The sequence below is a fragment of the Triturus cristatus genome, chromosome 6, assembly GCF_964204655.1.
Source record: "Triturus cristatus chromosome 6, aTriCri1.1, whole genome shotgun sequence".
Taxonomy (NCBI): Eukaryota; Metazoa; Chordata; class Amphibia; order Caudata; family Salamandridae; genus Triturus; species Triturus cristatus.
Window position 1 is genome coordinate 1,243,490,315 of NC_140589.1, and position 23,047 is coordinate 1,243,513,361.

Consider the following 23,047-nt stretch of genomic DNA (forward strand, 5'->3'; position numbering starts at 1 on the left):
TAGGGCGAAAAGCGTTACAACAAACAAATGATGGACGGAATGCTGACAATGCAGACATTCTCCCCAGTCAAGAGATCTGGGTTAAATCCATCGTTCTTTTGCCCACCACGCCACCCCAGTTTAGACATGGCCATATGCAAATCAGTCTTGAACCTGTGCCTCATGGGAACAGTCCAGCCCGAACTGCCAAGCCATGTCTTCCCTGGACCGGAATCAAGCATCCTAGGACCGGTTTCTGGCTATCAGCCGTCATCAGCCAGGATAGCTTGACTCCAGTGGCGTAGTGAGCACGGGTCCCACGTCTGGGAATACCCATCCCACTTAGGGCGAAAAGCGTTGCAACAAACAAATGATGGACGGAATGCTGACAATGCAGACATTCTCCCCAGTCAAGAGATCTGGGTTAAATCCATCGTTCTTTTGCCCACTACGCCACCCCAGTTTAGACATGGCCATATGCAAATCAGTCTTGAACCTGTGCCTCATGGGAACAGTCCAGCCCGAACTGCCAAGCCGTGTCTTCCCTGGACCGGAATCCAGCATCCTAGGACCGGTTTCTGGCTATCAGCCGTCATCAGCCAGGATAGCTTGACTCCAGTGGCGTAGTGAGCACGGGTCCCACGTCTGGGAATACCCATCCCACTTAGGGCGAAAAGCGTTGCAACAAACAAATGATGGACGGAATGCTGACAATGCAGACATTCTCCCCAGTCAAGAGATCTGGGTTAAATCCATCGTTCTTTTGCCCACTACGCCACCCCAGTTTAGACATGGCCATATGCAAATCAGTCTTGAACCTGTGCCTCATGGGAACAGTCCAGCCCGAACTGCCAAGCCATGTCTTCCCTGGACCGGAATCAAGCATCCAAGGACCGGTTTCTGGCTATCAGCCGTCATCAGCCAGGATAGCTTGACTCCAGTGGCGTAGTGAGCACGGGTCCCACGTCTGGGAATACCCATCCCACTTAGGGCGAAAAGCGTTGCAACAAACAAATGATGGACGGAATGCTGACAATGCAGACATTCTCCCCAGTCAAGAGATCTGGGTTAAATCCATTGTTCTTTTGCCCACTACGCCACCCCAGTTTAGACATGGCCATATGCAAATCAGTCTTGAACCTGTGCCTCATGGGAACAGTCCAACCCGAACTGCCAAGCCATGTCTTCCCTGGACCGGAATCAAGCATCCTAGGACCGGTTTCTGGCTATCAGCCGTCATCAGCCAGGATAGCTTGACTCCAGTGGCGTAGTGAGCACGGGTCCCACGTCTGGGAATACCCATCCCACTTAGGGCGAAAAGCGTTGCAACAAACAATTGATGGACGGAATGCTGACAATGCAGACATTCTCCCCAGTCAAGAGATCTGGGTTAAATCCATCGTTCTTTTGCCCACTACGCCACCCCAGTTTAGACATGGCCATATGCAAATCAGTCTTGAACCTGTGCCTCATGGGAACAGTCCAGCCCGAACTGCCAAGCCATGTCTTCCCTGGACCGGAATCAAGCATCCTAGGACCGGTTTCTGGCTATCAGCCGTCATCAGCCAGGATAGCTTGACTCCAGTGGCGTAGTGAGCACAGGTCCCACGTCTGGGAATACCCATCCCACTTAGGGCGAAAAGCGTTGCAACAAACAAATGATGGACGGAATGCTGACAATGCAGACATTCTTCCCAGTCAAGAGATCTGGGTTAAATCCATTGTTCTTTTGCCCACTACGCCACCCCAGTTTAGACATGGCCATATGCAAATCAGTCTTGAACCTGTGCCTCATGGGAACAGTCCAGCCCGAACTGCCAAGCCATGTCTTCCCTGGACCGGAATCAAGCATCCTAGAAATATTCCTGCAGCCTTACCTTTGGAGGCAAGGTGCCCATTGTTATTGTTCTGCAAAATCTCTATCTGGTGGGAAATACACTTAAACAGTTCCTGTTGTAACTAGTAAGTGGCATAATGATTTTTAATGTAAACTTAACAAATATGGAGAACGTCCCTGTTGATTCCTGTAGCAAGTTGGAAGTGGTTATCAACGTCTAGTGGTTTCTACCGGTCTCAGTTAATATTTGCATTGTACTGGCCATTCGACTTTTCCTTGTTTTTCCCCTCTGAACATATTCAAGTTTAATGTCTTCGAGGTATGTGTCGCAACACGGTCCATTTGTATTGCGTTATATTATTTAGCGCAAACCAGACCCAACGAGTAACAGAGCTCTTTGCATAGTTTCAATAAGAACATAAAGAACGGGCAAGGTATAACGACCTGAGTGAATCAATAATCAATGCAGGTAGCTCAAGATCGATATTGGAGGCACTTAATCATGATGGAGATCTTCCCAATTAATGGTAATAATAATCACAATGTTTATAATGTTCGTAGATTTCATAGGGATACTTCCAGCCATCATACTTTCCCTGTCTCACAGCCGACCTGCTGGAAAAGGCACAGGGAAGGAGATTTGGAAGAAGAACTGGAAGAGAAAGGGTTTAAGTTATTTCTTGAAGATGCGGTCTCACTTGTTAAGAGCCTTTCTCTATAGGGTACTGAAACATGTTACCTTGTGTTGATGGTGGGCAAGTAGCGATCATACACAATACATTTTCTACAGTTTCCTATTTGTTATACTCCATTTTGCTGCCACATGAATTAAAACTCCCTAACTATTTCCGGCTTTTGTTTTTTTATATAAACCAATTCGGAAGCGAATAAATACATCGGTATCTTAAATGCAGACCGGAATTGCCCTCAGACTGCCAACTGACGGGATGTTTTCTCTCTCGTTACAGGCAAATGGTGGCGTTTCTGCTCGGCGTGGGCAGTTTGCAGCTCTTCGTTCAGAGTAATTGGACGGGACCGCCTGTTCACTTTGAACCCCGGGATATCTTGCCTTCTGCTCTGTTCCAGCGCTTCTCTGAGGTACGTCAAGAAATAATAAATAAAAAAAACGTCCTTGGATTCAGCGGCAAGGGCATGATACGGGTTATTACTATTCATGAAAAAACTCCACTGGCGGCAAGCAATCTATACAGCGAGAGTGCGTGACACGAACGCCTCCTTGCGCGCGCTCCCTCGCAATGTCGTCATGTCTTCCACATACACGCCGTCTTTGCTACGGTGGCTGACATGATTTAGCACCACTCTAGGCCAAAGCATAACATGCCTCCGGTGCAAGCGGACACCTTTAATCAACACTGACCCGCAGCATTCAGTTCATTACTAAATGGGGCGCCCAAGGGAACTACTTGGTGTATCCTACCATGCAAAGCCCAACTCTGCTTCATTGCAAGCCTGGGGCTGTTTAATATCTTCGTTTATTCGACGTACGGTTGGGTAGCACAGCTTATGGCATGCCTCGGATGTGACCTCACGAGCTCCTGTCTGAGCGCAGTCTCCTGCTGTTCGTTTGTTGATGGGGCATGCGCCAATCCAATACGCATTTGTCTATTAGGCTACCCTTTCCTGCTTGTGTCTTTTTGAATTTCTTTATATTTTGCCATTTCCACAGGGTGTCGGGGGTTGAAAGATTGAAGTAGGTATCCTTCGTGTTCATAAGCCTAAAATTCGATTTCTCCGATCTTCAGTCTCGAAAAACTGGGCATTGCCAGTGTAGACTGGTATTGAGACGGTTGAGAAAAAGAAGGGTAATGCAGGTGATTTGTCACTTGGTGTGGGGACTTGTTTAGGTATGATTGCCTGTTGATGTGAATAGCGCAGGCCTCTGCAGCACCTTAGGGCTCAGGGCCCCCCATTCAGCTCAAAGCCAACGAATGTCTGTGAGATATGGGAGACTCGGGGATCCGTATCACAATTTCTTGGGGGACTTTTTTGATATCCTTCTGATTCTCCTTTAACAGGAGCTGTTGAAACCTGCAGGTTTTATACCTATAGGTGTGATAGAATGCACATTGTTCCTCCCTGTCTTTTTAGGGTTACGGATGGAAGCTACTGTGCATAGCAGGTAGTTCATGCTACAATTTCCAAACGTAATTTGCAGGTTCAGTGCCTTATTTCTAAACGGAACGCTCATTTTTGAAAGCTGGTTTGTTAATTCTACTGTCACAATTCGTGAGATGTGCTGCAGTTTCAGAGCTCCCAAGGGCACAATGATGGGAGGGAGCCTCACTTGCGGTCTACAAGATAAGGTCCCACACTAACAACTGCATGATCAAGCTTCCTGTGCTTACTATCATCATTGGATCAACTTTCCTTTCAGGGGCCTGGCGTTTCCTTGGGCATATTTCAGGGAAGGCGCACATTCATCGCGTTACACGTGCAGTAAATGCTGATTAATTTCTGACCTTTTCAGTTTCCAGTGAGGCGACTTGGGCATGAGAATGTTTACCGGCTAACTGTACTGGAAAGAATTTCTGTGAAAGGTGGCGTCACAGGTTTTGAAGCTCTGACCAGCATCACAAGGCGCCATGTTTAAGCTTCACAGTTGTTTTGCTGCTAGTGCTCCACCTAGGGGGTTAATGCAGACCCAACCAACCTTTAAGGGGTCCACATTTCCGAGCAAGGCCAAGGAATTAGCAGGGACTTAGGGCACACTCACGGGTCCCTGATCACATCCTGCTTTGGCTACAGCTTTTGAAAGAGCTTAAGAGCACCTTTAGCTGTTAAGAGTTTATTAATTATTTGGAGAATGAAATGTGCCTCTATTATTGTGTAAGGGCTTATGCACTAGGATCTGTTCATATATAAATCCATGATCTGATTCCTCGGTAGCCTTCATTTGGTTAGTCTTCGTCCCAGGCATGGCATTGCCTGTTTTCACGCTTCAGGCTCACTACTATATGTTTTGATAGGGGCTAACGTAGCACATCAACTGGAGTGCTTCTTTCACCGAGTCTTAAGTTCATGTTACAGTAATGATCTGATCTGACCTGCAGTAATTGGCCTATTCCCCTTCCTATAATTGTCAGTTGCGCGTCAACTGGGTCATTCTTTTCACCTTGTGCAAAGCTTGGTTGCCGTTTACCCAAGACGGCACTATGCAAATAACACACACACACACTTTGGGCTGCGATTGAATGCCACGCGATTACCACGGGTTTTAATGAAGCCGAAGATTTGCCACCATCTGCTAATTTAGGTACTATTTGGTGTTGAGCGATGTGGGTCTAGCCTCTATTTGGGACTGTTGGACATGGCCCTTCTTAGGGATATTTACCCCAAAACTTTTTGTTTTTTCCTCCTAGTCTTTGTCGATTCTCTCTGCATGACTATAGGAATCTGGGCACCTTCCCCCTATACTGCAGAGGGAAGGTGCGGGTGCCATCCTCGCCCGCATTAGGCAGTTGGTGTGTACGCAAGGGGTTTAGGTATCATACCTCTGTGCACCCCGTAAACAGGTACACCACATTACCCGGAGCGGGTACGGCACTGGCTGGTAGTGGGACGTAGCACTAAGTGTGCTACCCACTGGATAGCCTGTAAACCATGTATCAGTCCTGCCACTGCAGGCCTCTAAAGCGCCATTGCACCCCTTTCTAGGTTGCAATCACTTACGCCCCAGCCCCCCCCACCCCCCCAGAAGTCCTTTTGGGCAAAGGCTGAAGGCTTGGAGGGTATATATGGATGTTCCCTGGCCAGGTAATGAGGAATCCCCCATATTGGGCTTCCCCTGCCTTGGAGTTTAGCTTTTCCCAGGGGATACTCCTGGGTGTGTTGTCGATTCTCTTGTGTTGCATTGGAGCACATCCTCACTGTTCAGACAGTGGGGAAGTGCATGCACCTTCCTACACAGGCTAGTAAGAGGCTCTGACATGGTGTTCTGAAAGATGGTAACTCACGAAAAATACCCCAATGGACCAACTTGTGGTCAGTGGTGCCGATTATCTGACTGTACAAAAGAACAAGGGGGGGGAGAGAAAAAACAGGAAGAGAAAGGGGGGCCTCTCTAGTGAAAGGTTGAACCTAACTCAACCATGAATGCACAAGCCGAGGACCGATCCCTAAGAGGTGTGAGAAGCGGGGTGAGATCTTTAATTTAAGACCACCCACACTATTTTACCGGTCCTGTGTGATACCCTCAGCCTCCAAAGAAAGGATGGAGGATTAAACATAACAGATTAGTTATCTGTTTACACACACGAGGAGTAGCTACTCTGCCCTCGCCACATTGAGGGGATAGGGACTTCCCCTTCTTACTCTTCCCAGAGGGGGTATCCAATTGCCCTGGAGAAAGTCCAGGACCTACATGGCCACCCAGGACTGAAACATATCGGCACTAGGGTCTTGGGACTAAAATACTCCTACAGGACCCGTTTTTAAGATTTTTTAATAACCCAGACAGACCCAAGAATAGAGGTTTTTTAAATCTTTAATCCCCCTGGTCTTCATTTATCCAAAGAGCTCCCAACACTGTGGTAGAGCCCACCCCGACGTTTAGGAGTCGGGGTGACCCGATGATGAAGCATGACACCACTAGGGTGTGTAAGGGCAATTAAAACAAAGAGTGTTTCCATCCCCCACATTCATGGTTGAATTAGGTTCAACCTTTCACTAGAGAGGCCCCCCTTTCTCTTCCCGTTTTTTTCTCCCCCCCCCCCCCCCCCCCCCTTGTTCTTTTGTACAGTCAGATAATCGGCACCACTGACCACAAGTTGGTCCATTGGGGTATTTTTTGTGAGTTATATTCTGCCCAGGGAGGACATACTCTGATTAAGAAACCTCTCAAACCCTTTAGGTACGGGGAGCTTCCCCAATTCCTTTTTGTGTATAGAGGTTCTGAAAGATGGGCCTGTCTGCCAATGCAGAACTGGGTGTGTACACTGGCCCGTATGCTGTTTTGAATACATGTCCAGCCTGCCGTCTCTGGATTGAGCATGCACCCTGGCACCTATTGCGTTTTGGATAGGCAACCGGCCTGCCATCACTGGCCGGTGAGCGCATACCTGCAACCCCGGTGTTCTATCACCAGGGTCAGGCATGCTGTTGCTGGCCTGTGTCAGCGCGCTTGCACCCATGGTGGTAGTGGCAAGGTGCCCGGTCCGCCGTCGTAGGGTGGTGTGTACACATTCTCACCTAAGAAGCTAGGGCCTGGGTAAGCTCATGTGCCTGGCTTCCTGGGTAAGCCCATGTGCCTGTCTTGTCATCACTGACCGTTGTGTGTGCCCTGGCCTCTATTGTGATTAAACTCATGAGCAGCCTGTGTTTGCAGGCCGCTGGATGTGCGCTTCTGCACCTGTAGTGCTCATGATTGGATGTGCAGCCTGCCATCACAGGCTTGTGCATGTGCACTGACATCCGTATTAGTACCCTGTTTCCAGTCTGCCACTGTTGGGTGTCAGGTGTGCGCACTTGAACCCCTGGTGCTGAATGGGGGCTATGTGTTCAACCTGCCATCGCAGGTTTGTGTGTGCGCACTAGTGCATGTGCACCCAGGTAGTGATTAATACCTGTTTGCGTGTTTTTACTACCTTTGAGGCTTGCTCTCCCCATAGGTTAACATGGAAAAGTGGCTGACATTACTTCGGGCTGCAATAGTTGATTACAATGGAGCAGCCTCATGACGTTTCCTGTCACTGGATTCCCGATGCCAAACATTTTCCAGAGGTAAAGGGGATTTTGAAATAACTCTCTTAGAAATGCCACTAATAGAATATGGACGTGCTCGAAGAGTCTTGTGTGCCGTGGTAATTGGCTCTGGTGGACAACAGGGGTCGGGGGAGCACATCTTTGTATTCCCAAATGACCGCTATAAACCATGGCCATACCACTAGAACGGCAGACCTCTTCCATTTGAGGGCCAAATTGATAGATTGTTTTTGACACTTGGCCTCTGGGGGCCGGATCATGGCCCCACTAAAAATTAAGATCTATATTCCACAGCCCCATGGCAGACAGGCCTACAATTCAGGGGAGACATCCGTGGTTCAAAGGGAAACCTCTTAAATCACCCCTAACTTCAAAGACATGTGACATTACTGCTGATGCCGTCCTTCAGCAAAGGGTGAGATACGCTTGTGGGGACGCAGGACTGGAGAACCCTGACTGCTTAGTGCAGACTGCCAGAGGGTCCTATTGTCTACATGGAGGATTACTGCCCTAGAAGGGGACAGGCTGCCCTTTCTGAATAGTGGCTGGCCAGGGCTGAAGACCTGCTTAAGTGTGGCACCCTGAATTGTGCTCTCCAAGGGTCTGTTGACGGGCCTCCTGTTGCCCCAGAGATCTCTGGGACATCAAAGTTCTCCCGTGAGGGACATACACCATCTTCCTGTGACATCTAGAGAGCAGTGCCCTCTCGTGTCCACATCAGCTGCTAAATTCCAACGAGTAGCGCAGTGTGAGAGTGGTACTAAGACTTGTGCCTGGAGACCAGCTTGTCTAGTGCAGAGCCCTAGAAATATTGCCCGCATCTAAGGTGTGTGGTTCCTGTACCACAGGGACAGTGACACTCATAAGCGTCTAGTGGGTGGTGGGCGGATTCACTGGTAGCGGTACCCTGTGTGGCCCATTTCCTCGATCGTGCTACATCTCTCTCATACGTCACGCTGACTGCATGCTCATTGCGTGCGGTGTCTGATTCACAGGGTGCAAAGCACGGAGGTGGGGGTGTACTTGTAGTAGTGCCCAATTCTACCTCCTGTTGCTCTGCTGAACTTGCACCTTTGTGTGTGACAGGACTGGTCTAGCGTGCAACCTGTGTCGTGCACCAGATGTTCCTCATTTCCAGGGAGGAATGGAATTTGCAACTCTTCGCTGTATGTGACCGGAATTGCCTGGTTCAACCCATCTTAACGTGCACTGGTCATTGTGCCTCATTTCCAGGGAGCTACAGAATTTGCACCTCTTCATGTTTTAGACCTAGAGTGTCTGGTGTGACTCATAGCAATGCGCACCAGGCTCTGCGCCTGGTTTGCCTGGGCACGACCCTGAATAACATATACCAGTTGTGGTGCCTCCTCCTATCAATAAGCTCCCCTGTGTTACTCCTTATTCATCGGTTGTTCCCCTCTGACCCTTATCACGGAGGACCAACTGCCCTCTCCACACCTGCCCCTTCCCAAAGACATCTTGGCGCCAGGTAGTAGCATAGCAAGAGAGATTGATTGGATTGAAGGAACACTTCAGAGAGAGTCGAAAGCGGGTCAAAAGACTGCGTGACTTCATTGTAATTCGAGGCCTGTGGGTGAACTTCCCAAGTGGCTGCTAAACTCCCCTGGTTTTGGTCTACCTCCTAACTTGCTACAAATCCTCACCTGCTTCTCGAGGAGCCGGACTACGTGTGACTTCAACTGCGTGCGCAGTAGTATCTGGGAGGAGGGACTGGTTATCTTTCATCTGGGTGTATAGGACAATTGGGGTGAACTAGAGGGTGGAGGGAGGCTGGGGCCACGGAGTCCGCAGGGTGTTCTCCATTGACCTGCTGTGTACCAGTAGCATCGCAAGAGTTTTCCGTACGCATGAAAAAAAAGATTTTCTTGGCTTGTGACAGTAAAAATGTTGGTTAAATGTTCAGTTAAAAATGTACCAAGGTTTCTGTTCCTTATGTTATTGCAATAGATATGTAGGCAATTTGTTTTGAAAAGTGAAAAAAAGACTTTTCCGACCCAGGACACATTTATCCCATTACAGATATACAAAGAAAAACCTAACTATCCATATTCAAATTCTTGGGAGCGGTTTAAATGTAGGTATTTTGTTGATAAACCGTATTCAATGTGTGTATTTTTTTTGTCTGCGTACAATTTGTGTTGCTCCAGGCGAACAACTGCAATATTGACAAATTCTGTTTTAACTGCATATCAGTTTGATTTCCTACTGGTCTGTAACTGCAATATCGAGAAAGTCGTTCAAGGGTTAATTTGCATGCCTGTAATGCCAGGGGCCCTAATTGCCGATTTAGCGCAGTCAATCGGCAGTGAGCCCTCATTTTCAAAACCAGCCTCACTTCAAAATCTTTTCAGATGAGGGCTTTATATACTGTTCTGTACAATTTTGCTGTAGCTCACGTTCTGCGTGCTAAACATTGCAGCTTCACCTGCTTCCAAGTGCAAAGGGGAAGCAACAACAGCTTTTAAGGAGAGTGCGGGGAAAGCAACATATAATATCGAGTTAGTGACATTTGCATGTTTGTTATTGTAAAAGAAATAGGAATGGAACCTAAGTAGCAAGCACACATATAGAATGCTTAAACACAATTAAAGGGCAGCGGGGATGAGGGTTGTAAAGAAAAAACAGACAGGGGCAGAGAGAAGCAATACGAATGGGGAAAGGAGTGAGTGAATGCACAAGGCACTTTTATGAAGTGAGTAAACAACATTTAAAAATTAGCTGTAACAGGAGCAGTGAATGCACACAAATACTTGGCCCATGCTCTAGGGGAGTGCCAAGCACAAGAACAGGCATGAACCATGGCAAACTGCAACGAAGGATATGAGGGTGACGTTTCATCTAACAAATGGTAAGCCTGTGGGCAGGCTGTAGCCCACTAACTGTAAAAATGTCTCAAAGACAGTGCATGCACTGTCTAGCTGAGACTTAAAAAGGAAGCCTCCTGAGTCATAAAACCTATGACCACAGGAGAGCTCATCCGATATATATATATTTTTTTTTAATGCCCTGAGCTGGAACTTAATGCTATTCAGCTGGAAAGCAGGAAACTCTTGTAGTTGGTTCTATAGCTGCATTTTTTGGCATAACATTTTAAAAAAAAAGACTTAGACATGTTAAGGTTTAAAAAAGAAATAAAAGGGTTTATTGAAATTATTTTATGCCAGTTATTTTTAATAAACATTGTTATGTACGAATTTATAAAATATGCATATTATTATAGGTGACTATTTGACAAAGACAAAAAGTGTGCTTTATATATGTTGATGTGCTGACACCTTGATAAAGCCAATAGGCCCGCTTTTTAGGTCTCGCCTGGCGTTGCAGCGCACATGCGTTGCTCGCTCTGCGAGGGTCTTTTGGAATCAATACAGTTTCGAAAGGGGACATTAAGCCACACCCTTGTTTTCAGTTGGCTCGCGTCATCGTTTATGGTAAACGCTGGCGACTGATTGAACATCGGGCTTTCGGGTTACCGCCTTGTCCACTTTTAGGACGGCCCATGTGGACAGGCCGACGCAATCTTTGTTTGGCGTGACGTAGGAGGGTGTGCTGCTAGCAGAAATGCTGGCTCCTCATTGGGAATTCTACCAGCTCCTCCCTTCCCATCCCAAACGAAACTTCCCAGAGTTGCGCTCTTCATTTTTTCATGGGCTTCCCGAGGCGGAGGTCAAAGTTAGCCCCGCTGCAAGTTTAATTGGAGCTCATGTCGCATTACTTATTTTTTATTAGCATAAAAGATTTGAACAATTATCTATGATAAGCTATTAGTGTAGTGAGGCTTTTAAAAAGCGGTGCCTCCTCAAGGCACGATTTTCCATCACTGTTTCCCGGCTCACTCCGTGATCAAGCAATTCCTATTTCTTTCCCAGATTTACACGTTGTTTACGAAGCATTTCTAAAGCCCGGAAGTGCAAAGAGCATCCTTTGTTAACACAGAGGTGCGTGCATTGTGTGCGCGCTCCCGTGCACGCGCTCCTAGAAGGCAGCGCTTCTATTGCTTAGTGGTGATATCCAGGCACTCGTTACAAGCGGCCTGGGAAATTGAAATTGCGCAGGAATCGCATTTATAAATGTTGTGATATTGTTTATCCCTCACCGTAATCATGGGGTGCCATGAACACTGCACCCTCCTTAAACTTCAGCAACTCTCAAACCTGCCAGAAATTAAAGAGGGGAAAATGCCAATAAAAACCGGGACATGCTGATTGTGGTGCGATAAACACCATAATACAGTCGTTTTCCCCCTACCTTGGTGTCAAACTTGTAATACATTTGGCACCCATGGATTTAATATTTTATTGAGTCCAATAATTACTTTACCCAGCCCCAGTCCAACAGTAATCAGGGCCTTAGTTCTCTTTTAAGGTTTGACGTCACCTCAAATGGGGACCAGCTCCCTCTATTACCTTGGGACTCTTTCCACAGCCCCTGTCGTTCAGGACCCACCCCCTGCCTTCTGACGAGGCGCCAAGGTCATTTGCAGCTATGTGTATTATGGACCCGCTTTTATTTTCAAAATGTTCTTATCTGTCGTTTTGGTAATAATGGCCTTTTTTTTTTTAACAGCGCATTTTTTACTGCGGTTTTGCTGTCTCAAAGCACTCTAAAAACAAGTTTTGTGGTCTCACTGCCAGCACTGCCGACTTTCCATGAGCAAAGCCCCAGCTGGCTCCGGTGTTGGAAAAACACACTGCTCTGCCTTACTTAATTTCCACCCGCTGCACCCCCCATAAACCGCAGCCAGTAAATCCCATGCCAGGCAGCCAGGCAGGGGTCTCAAAATATGGCATCTATTTCAGGCATTTCGGAAATACAGAGCAAGCAGGGTTGCACGCACTTTCTGCTGGCAGAGTTGTGCCAAGGTTTTAACTTTGTAAGTTTTGTCCAGTTTGCACGCGCGTACAACTCATCCCCATTTCTTTAGTAAAATGAGGACTCTCCTACATTAACACATTGGAAAATATGGGTTATTTATGATTTGGTCATTAAAGTTATAAAGACGCTACCTTGCCACAAATGTAAAGGGGTGCAGTAGGCTTGTGAAATGCAAAAATGAAAGGAAACACTCTATATACATTTCCAACAAAAAAAAACAATCAAAAGCTACAATTAAATAGATTTCAAAATGACATCATATTAAAAAAAAAATGTGCAATGCAATAGGTCTCACATGTACGCGAGTTTGAGCTATTGGCATTGTAAATGACAACTACTTTTATTTATATTTTGGTTTTTAAAACATAAATAAAAGGCCTTTTCATTTACAATGCCAATAGCTCTAAATCTCGCAATTGCAAGACCTATTGCATTGCTCTTCTCCTCCTAACGCTATGCTTTAAACTACTACACAGCTAACAATTACACTTCTAACAACATAAAACCACAACATATCACCACAACATATCACATACATACACTCAATAAGACATAACGAAAATACAATACCATTAGCAAAGCGAATAGCTTTAACTTAAACAAAGGCGATACCTATTGCATTTCCAATGCTTGTTATATTTTGGTGTTCCACCCTTTTGCAAAGTAAGTCTGCCTCACTTAAAATGACATTCTTTATATTGTTACATCACATAGCCAGCCTCGCACACCCAACTCCACGCCACTCATGGGCGAAGGCCGTACCAGGCCCTGCGCTCAACCCCATGCCGTGCACTGCTGAAAGCTGTGCACTGTACGTGAGTTGGGGCACCCAACTGCCTACCACACACGGGGATGGACATCTTACTTTACATTGAAAAAATATAGAAATTCAATGAAAAAAACAAAGGTTAAAGTGACATGATAATTGTAATAATATCTTACTTTATATATTTAAAAAAATGTAGAAATTTACCGAAGAAAAGAAAGGTTGAAGTGCCATTCTAGTTTGGTAAAAATGTTAGTTAAAACATACAATTTTAAATGAATGAAAACCATATTATAACATTCATTACATGTTCTATGGCATCATTGATGTCATCAATGATGTCATTTCAGGTGTCAGTGATGTTATCACTGTGCATTGTGAGGGTTCAAGTTATAGTAACTCGAGTTAACGGAAAGTGGTGAATTTCATTTTTTTTGTAGTTTTTTCTGTAGTTTAAAGTATTACATTTTAATTGACAATTTCACCTATGTCACCTAAAACTTTAATTTAAAACATATATATATATATACCCCCACCCACTCTTCCTAGGGACACCACTGTTTAGAAGTCTCTTTATGGTCACAGGTTCGAACTCCTACAGGCCCACTTGTTTTATTTATCCTTCCGAGGTCGATAAAATGAGCATAATTGAGGTGGGTACTGATAAGCATCTGTTATTGAGTGCCAAGATGCCCCTTGGAGGGAACATGCACTTTCAGTATACACATTGTGTATGTTAAGTTTGGCGTACCAAGAAACGGGCAGCAAAAAGTCACAAGAGTAAGCCTAGCACGTGCAAGCAAATAATCTTCACTAGAGAGTAAGGCAAATTAAGTTAAGAACAAGACAAGTAGTGAATGGCCCCATAAGTAATGTTGCTGTAGTTTTGGTAGTGTTACCCCGTTGTGCTCCCTCGCCAAATGTCCCTGGTTTGAAAGCATGTTTAACGGTTTCCTCTGAACAATTTATTTTATAAATGTAAGCAAAGAACTGTTCTACTGTTTCTTTGGCGTACGTTTGATATCACAAGTATTATTTCAGTCAGCGAAGCATACTGGCCGGAAGTGCGGCGCTGCAGAGGGAATGACAAACGCTGTATCGGACTTCAGCTCTACGTGACTTTGGTCCAGCCGGCTGTGGTAGTGAGGTAGTGATGGCAAGGATAAAATGGCGACTGCGTATGTACAGATAACATTAGTAAACTGATATAAATACGAATGGGTATGTTGGCCATACGCAAAGACATAAAATATAATGTATAAAGTACCAAGCAGGCTAATTATATATGTTAAAAGATTTAAAATAATGTGAACGGTAGCGTAAAACGTCTGATAAATGGATAAGAGGAAACAGAAAGAAGGGCAGGGAGAAGAAGAGAAGAAAGATGAGGAAAAAGCTGCGAGGAAAATTAGAAGGACACCGATATTTAGGAGTCGAGAAAATGGAGGTGAAAGAGGGGGAGAGGCCAGCTACTCTCCTGGCAATTGAGCTTTACTTACTAGAGCTAAGTGGGACCTGAAAAGGCGCTTTAAATGTTGGGGCGGGGGGGGGGGCATGACAATTCACAGTTATATATCCGAGTCGTGCAGAAATGATTACGACAGTAAGGCTTTAGGTATTAAGAAGCAGGCAGGCAGGGCAATGGACCTTTATATAGAAGGGCATATGTGTGATTTGCATTTAAAACTGCTCTCTGCAGGCATCAGAGCCTCCAGGAGTGCCAAGACTCTTCTTCTAAAACCACAACGATTTGGTAAGAAAAAAACCTATAACCGATCCTTCTCTGGTATGGCTCCTGGGATCTGGAACGCTTTGCCCAGTGAAACAAGAATGAACCCGTCCACTGCCTCCTTCAAATAAGAAGTGAAGGCGATCCTCATGGCTAAAGTCACGTGAACTCTGACTGTTTACTGTGTTTTATTACTTGCTCTGATTTTGCGCTCCATAGTCGTCCTTTTGTTTTGCGCTAGCTTAGTTTTACGATTATGAGCTTTGTATACCTTTTTCATCTTCGTATGCTATCTCTTACTTTCTACTTATGACATGTAAAGCGCTCTTGATACTCGCAAGGGTCTTGTTCGCGTATATGAAACCCTCAAAAACGCTCTGATACTCGCAAGGGTCTTGTTCGCGCTATATAAAACCCTCAAATAAATAAAACTGGATATAGCAATATTTCTTTAGTCACTGAGGGGGAAGGCGCGATTCCCTTCACCTGCTGTCACTGATGTCCTTTGCGTTGCCTCCTCTCTGTGCTGCAGGCCTACCTTGTGCAGGAGACCAGCTAAATATTTCAAATGACGGACGCTTGACATTCCACAGAGAGTTCTTTGGTCCTCTTTTTCACACTGAATTAATTGTTCACAGTGGATCCTGCTGCAAACTCCCATTAGCTTGGGTTACTTATGGGCCTCCTTTTCTTGAACTGTCTGTAATGGAAAGACATATCATATTATAGTGTAACCTAGGCAGTGGTGTCAAACGTAGGTCCTGGAGGCCATGATCAATGCCACATTCTCTAGACTAGTTCTAATTATATCCATGTAGATTACTTGTATGTAAATGCATCTCACGAGGCAGTCTTGAAAATCTGGCACAGATCTCTTGGTCTTATGTGATTTTTCTGTACCTAGATAACTCAGAACTACCCCCATGTGTGTTTTTATGGCCATGCTACTTCTTTCCCTCTCTCTCTTAATGCCCTGGGTATGGAAACATGAAAAGTCTTTAACATCCGCTTGTTTTACAATAAAGGGTATACCCATGTTTGAAGTGTGCCCCTGGCCTCATGCTTTCAGGAGCACCATTTTCCAAACCTGCCTTTTTTTCTATGGCCAACTGCACTATGCATGATGGGCTTTTCCGTTAAATACTTGCTGTGGTTAAAGCTGAATCTCAAGCCCCAGTGTTTTCCGCAAATCCAGGATCTCAGGAAAGCCTCTTTGTGACATGGACTAGCTGAGCATATTCGAGGCCCTGCTAGAATCTGCACCAGGATGTCCTGGTCTTACCGCCAATCAGATAGCTCGCTCCCTTTTCTTTACGATTTAATGCAGTCTTTAATAGTCTGTACACGCAGAGCCAAGAAGCCCCTACCGAGTGGAAGTAGGAGGAAGATGTACAGCCTCGCGACAAGGGATAAGTGTGTTTGATTACTTGTTTGTTCAGGAAGGCTCAAATGCAACCCCATAAACATGGCTTTCTGTGGACTTGGTATGCAGCAGGCTGGCTCCATTTAAGGCCCACTCTAATAAAACTGAATTAACCTTATCTCCTCAGAGAGTGATCTCGGCTTTTGATAAATGTGCGCGCTGCTTCCAGTGGGTTTGATTACAACTAATTGAAACCTTGTATTAGTGAAATGAGGATGATTTATCACTTTGTGCCAGCAAACCCATAAGGTCTCCATCCTTCTGATGTATTCTGTGCTAGTTGTTAAACTCTACTTTGTTTTCCACCTAATCGGGGCCTGCTAAGAATAAACTAATGATGATATTCAGTAAAGATGTCTTTTAGAAATGAAAAATGACTCGCATGGGGAAGGGAGGGTGTAGTGTGAAGGATATAATCAACACTGCTGGCAACAGAACATCAACGTGTTTTGCGGTAAGTAGTGCATTTATAAAGCTTTTATTTTTGCCAACGGCCAGATTGGAGCTTTGTTGCCGGAGTTGAGTGAACTTTGTGGGTGTGTCTCTCGTGAGTTCCCAGTTTTAGCAGGTAGCTGTCGTGAGTTCCTAGCTTTAGGATGTAGCTGGCGTGAGTTCCCAGTTTTAGCAGGTTGCTGGCGTGAGTTCCCAGTTGTAGCAGGTAGCCGGCGTGAGTTCCCAGTTTTAGCAGGTAGCTGGCGTGAGTTCCCAGTTGTAGCAGGTAGCTGGCGTGAGTTCCAAGTTTTAGGATGTAGCTGGCGTGAGTTCCCAGTTTTAGCAGGTAGCTGGCGTGAGTTCCTAGTTTTAGGATGTAGCTGGCGTGAGTTCCTAGTTTTAGGATGTAGCTGGAGTGAGTTCCCGGTTTTAGCAGGTAGCTGGTGTGAGTTCCCAGTTGTAGCAGGTAGCTGGCGTGAGTTCCAAGTTTTAGGATGTAGCTGGCGTGAGTTCCCAGTTTTAGCAGGTAGCTGGCGTGAGTTCCCAGTTGTCGCAGGTAGCTGGTGTGAGTTCCAAGTTTTAGCAGGTAGCTGGTCAGGATTGAGACTGGACACTACAGCATGGATGTCCTCACCGTGCACGTGCTGATCTTCTTCTGATTTCACACAGCTCATGCCCACCATTGTGTATGATGTCAGTCCCCGTCACACACTGTAGACCTCTTTAGCTCCCAGGTAGTGCAGACACATCAGCTTGCCATTTGGAGCGGAGAAACAGGCAGGTTTCCCATGAACCCCTTCCAACGTTTAATGAGTTCCCTCTTGCCCTTTACTCCAATGCGAGGACTCACACGGGCAACTGGACTGAGCATATTAAAGGCTTTTGTTAGAAGCCAAATGAATGCAGAATATATGATAATGAAGAATGAACAGAACGTAAATAATATGATCAAAGGCAACAGGATATTCTAATAACTCCCTTTTCTCCTGAGTCTTTGCCAATTAGAATAGCACCTAGAAGCCTACCGTCGAGCGAGGTGCAGTACGTTATGGCATACCTGTTTGGTGTGGGCAGGTTGCCCTTTGCCCACAAGGTCAGCCTCTCTCTAGTCCAGCCCTGGGTTCTTGTTGGTGCAGAAACAAGATCTCTAGATTCCAAGTTATGCAGTAGTGTGAGAAACTGTCCCCGTGGAATTTTTTTGTGAGAAACTATTAAATTCTACCTATGAATATTTCTATAGAAAACTACCGGATAGATGTTAAATCTATATTTATAGGAAAGCATACTAATTGTGCACATTAACATAGTGTTATATAGCCGTCCTCATAATGTAGCATTTGCAGTCAACATTAGCAATAAATGAGCTGCCGCCTTAGGTCATGACCGTATGATGGGCAGGTGTGCATAAAAATAATGTTTAAATGTATGACACCACCAGGTAGAAATGCAATACCGGACATATGTCAACCAGCAGCACCTTAAGTATTAAAAAACAAAAACAAAGTGCATGTGGGAAACAGAAGAATTCCACTTGCACTTTAAAGGCCTGGCCAGACTATATGACCGCGTGTAGGAACTTTGGTGTTGCATGTTTCAAAAAAGACTGCAAATTTATTTGGATAAGCAGTTTATTTAATCACTAAGCTTGTAACATTCCGCACCATAACTCATGTCCAACAGGTTTTGCTCTTTGTAGACAGTCTTTTTTATTGATTAATTATTTAATTTTTAGGTTTTTAGCATGCCATCAGATAGTGGGTGCACTCAGCATGGCGGAGGCATTCGTTATGATGTCTATTGTGCACAATAAGTAGTGAATTTCAAGGCTGTTTTGGTTTTGTGTTCACTGAGTCATAACTGACATTTAACTGTGTTTTTTTGGGGGTGTTTTTTTAATGATGTACTACTACATTCACCTAGCATGCGCATATTCTTCGTTGGGCACAGTCTTTGGCCAGGCTGTATTCGGTGCAGGGCCAGCTTTGGCTTTGCTGTTGTATTTTGATTGCTGCCAAATTTCATGCAGATTTATAAAACTGTGCCAAAGTTACTAGTGAATGACACTTTTTTGGACTCTATCTTTGTCCATCCTTGATGGATCTGCTTAAAATTTGACATAACCGACAGAAAACAACGTCTTATAAACATCTGCCAAATTTAGTGGCAAAGTAACACTTCCTTGACCACCTTCTTGAAATCTGCCCCCGCTAAAGTGGTCCTGCAGGAAGTCGAGACAGCAAAGTGATAACTAAATATGTTAAGTCTCCGGCACCATTTGATGGATCTTCACAAGATTTGGAAAAGTTATTACTAAATCAAAATGTTTTGACACCCGACTTTTATACTTCCCTCCCTATTCGATTTGCAAAAAACCTGATAGACCTGCACTGGGTGTAACTTGCTAACTGCATGCCTCATTTGATGCAGATTCATCGAACAACACTAAAGCTAAAAATAAATTAAGATTTTATTGACACTTTGATGGTTTGGGTCAACACTTAACATACCAATAGAAAATCAATCCATGTCAAGCTTCTGCCCAATTTTGTAGATGTTTTCACACATGGCAAGTGTTGTCAGCAAATGAGCACTCTTTCAGCGCCCCTTGGTAAATCTCCATAAACGTAAAAAACAGTGCCAAAGTTATTCGTAAAGCAAAAATATTTTTGAAACCTACACCTCCCCCTCCTCTTTTATTTTTGCCCTTCTCCCATTGGATCTTCACAGAACCTGAAATACCTCCTCTGGGTGTACCTTACACACTGTGCATAAACTGCCTTTGCAATGGAGGCTTACATCAGATTTGGCATGTGACGTCTCCTAGAACTTTTTTGGGTTCCAGGAATGGAAAGACAACCACTTGTTGCCCAATTTTATCTGAAGAGTTTGTTGTTGGACTGATCAACTGTTTTTCATGTCTTCCCCAGCTATTAAGTGCTCTAACTGTACTTGGTAATCTAGAGTAGATATCCCTATAGTCAGATTTTTAATAAATGATTATATACATCCATAGATAGATCAAATATTAGGGAAGCCAATGAAATGGGAACAGCCAATTGAGGTGTTTCTCCTCTGCTGATACAAGAAGTACAGCAGCTCTAGCTAGAGTGGTTTTGGTGTTTGACAATTTGAGGTTGATATCAACAGCAATATCTTGTGCATCCCTTCCCCATCTAAGATGCAGATGACAGTGTCACCACTTTTTATGAGATCGAGACATTGAAGTGCATTGCGTGCAAACAGCATGTGCAGGGCAATATTGTTAACTTTTTTTGCATACTATTGGGCTTTTGCCATCTTTGAAAGGGTTAATGAATCTATTGAGTATTTGCAGCCGTATATTCATTTGTGTCAGCAGCTGGCTCCTTCTCTTTTTAGAATCACTTTTTAAGTCTTGCCCAGGGACAGCTTCAACTGTCTTGCAAACATCAAGCAATCAAACAGTTTCTTAAATAAAAAAAAATTCATATAGAGATATACACACATGCATAGTGGGACTTCCACCAGCCGTCATCATACATTAGTCTATTCAACTGGCATTCACAATTTGCTTCCACCCACCATAACAGTGGGTAAGCATACTTCAGCCAGTGGCTCTCTTACATTATGAGTGATGGCATTTTGCATGATCATAAGTATACATATTTCTTCAAAGAAACACTCTTCACTGCCAAGGCTGGTGGGCGAATACTTTACTTATTTCTTTCCATTTTTTGTAATCTGCTTTTTGCGGTCTTGCTGCAGACAGCATTGCTTTAAATAGTTCATAGAGTGGGCTTTGAGTCAGAACCTTGTTCGTGACTGGATACCTTTTTTCTCTATCATATTATTCTCCTCTTTATTGAATGGATATACTCCCTATTCATATTTGTCCTGCACCTGGCACATTTCCTCTTTCCCTCACTTTTGAAAAGTAATGTTGTATTCTTCCACTGCTGAAGTCATTGCCCTATTTTTTTTGTTTCATTTCCCATTTAGACATCCATAGAAGTTATTGTCCTGCACCATGTTCCAGCTCTTTTCCGTTTAGAGTGTTCTTTCCCTTTATTCACCACACTCTCCTATCACATTTCTCTCTCCCACCCTCCCTCCGATAACAGCAATCTCATTTTACGTTATCTACCTTCCACCACTTCTCTCTCTGTTCTTCTCAGACACGAGGAATTCCTTGAGGGTGCGTGTCTCCCAGTTGATGAGGCCAGAGATGCGCTTGACTCCTCTGGTGCATGCCAGGCACCAGATGACACTCTTGGTGATGGCCTCAATGTTGTCCTACATTAGGTTCCTGTGCCTGGTGGTGCCCCATTTCCTTAGTCTTCTCTCCTGCCCCCCTCCCAGTACATGCTGCCCACTGATAACTGGCTTTGCCAATGCCAGATACTTTGAAGGATGGCATTGGCAAAGTTAATATCGGCGACTGCCCATCTTTCAAGATGGCCGCCATTTGGCATGATGCAACTTGGTGTGACTCAACGCCATGGCATTTTTGAAAGTATAGTAAATATTTTCATAATTCCTAGATGGAAGTGCACTGATGCAATGCTGCGACTATATTGAAAGTACGTCAATGTTACTTGCATCTTGGAGCAGGTGTGGGAAAAGGAGTGAATTCCGAGTCCTTGTAACTACCTGTCTCTTTGCAAGGACTCTCAATATCCAGATTAAGACTCCATGCTCAGTAGTCGTAGACCACTACTATCTTCTACAACTTAAGTAGACTGTTATGATCCTTCAGTGAAGATCTCACTAAGGGAGGACTTCCTTAATTTTATAATACATCAAGCCAGGAACTGACAATAATTCCATTCCAACTCCAGAACAGATGGCTCATAGAACTTTAAGCTGTGTATGATGGCTATCACAAGATTCTTCAAGACACGAGCCCAAAGTATAAGATGACATAACAGGGTCCTAAATAGAATACTACAAGCCATAACACAGACCTATACTCTAATGTAGAAACCCGCTTGGATAACTGGCTTTCTTGGTGGTTGTTGCTTTGGTGCATGCAGTGGTCCTCTGTTGAGTGAGTGAGAAGAATGGGTGTAACAGTGGGATAAGCATGCAGCCAGTATTAAAGGTATTATACCCATCCTGAGAAGTGCAGGTACTCTCACTTTCGAATTAAAGTGTAGGATCTCTATACCTGAGATTACCAGCCCATTTAAAGCATTCCATGCAGCAATTGGAAGGTCATTGTCCATAATAATTTGGTGAACTTTTTTGTATCTCTCAGCCTGGATTATGCACTTCTGAGTTGAGCATAAAGGAAAACAGCCCTTTGGGTGCACCAATAGTGACATGGGGCAAGAATCAATGGCAATAACTGTGCTTAATTTGTTTGAAACAAACAAAACAATGCAGGGGCCCAAACTATTTAATGGGAGTAATAAAGCTGTTGTGCGTTTAAATCAAAATATGAATTATTAGTAGTGGTCAGAGCAATTAATGTACACTTGTATTTGTGTGTGTATACTGAAATGGAATTACTGCAGTTGAAATGAACTCTCTACGTCCCGTTAAAGTGTCTTTTCCTGGCTTATGCTGACTAGTCCTAAGTTAGGCCTTAACGCCATTGTGGCATCCTCTCCAGGCCGGGAGCATGTAACAGACCACGCTTCACACAGAGCTCAGGTTTGCATGCCTTTTTTCTTCAGCATGCAACTGTTAACTGAGCGCATTGCATCACAATCTTTATTAAACATACCCAGTCACACCCACCAAATTACGTTCCTCTTGTAAGGAGTCTGGCGAGGGCCACTGGAGGCTTTATACCCACAAACACCAGACACAACTACTCTCCAGCAAATGTATGCAAATTATAACTCCTCAATGAGTCGACGAGGGGCTCACACAGTCTTCTAGATTTGGATGTATGAGATAAAAGAGGGGCGCTTTCATCAGGCATCTCTGGAGAAGAGTCTGATTCTTGACTTGGGCAATCAGGTAGGCTTGCCTCACTCATGAGGTCTGGAGCAGATAAACATCGAGGCAAATGCTTAAAGTGTGATGAGTCTCTGAGTATGGATTTTTTAGGTTGTTCGGCAGTTACCATATGTCCTTTGCTCGCCACAGTTCTTGGTAGTTCATCATCAAATGTAGCATCAGTCTTGCGTGTCTGCTTTTGCTTGACACGAACCCGGTCTCCTTTCCTGAAGACCGTGTCTCGAGCACACCGGCGCTTATCGACGTAAGCTTAATTTTTGCATTTGCAAGTGGCGTCAGTGACGCTAATCTCGTTAGGGTCTATTGACCAACTAGTGG

The 23,047-nt window shown here is 44.7% G+C and overlaps 1 protein-coding gene across 1 annotated transcript in view; it reads left to right on the forward strand.

Moving 5' to 3' along the window:
* TTC27 (tetratricopeptide repeat domain 27) overlaps positions 1-23,047 on the forward strand; it is a 1,631,130-nt gene that overhangs the window by 271,312 nt on the left and 1,336,771 nt on the right. Inside the window, exon 3 of the mRNA XM_085612184.1 lies at positions 2,785-2,914. Coding sequence (XP_085468310.1) covers positions 2,785-2,914 — 130 coding nt within the window. The remainder of the gene's footprint in view (positions 1-2,784; positions 2,915-23,047) is intronic.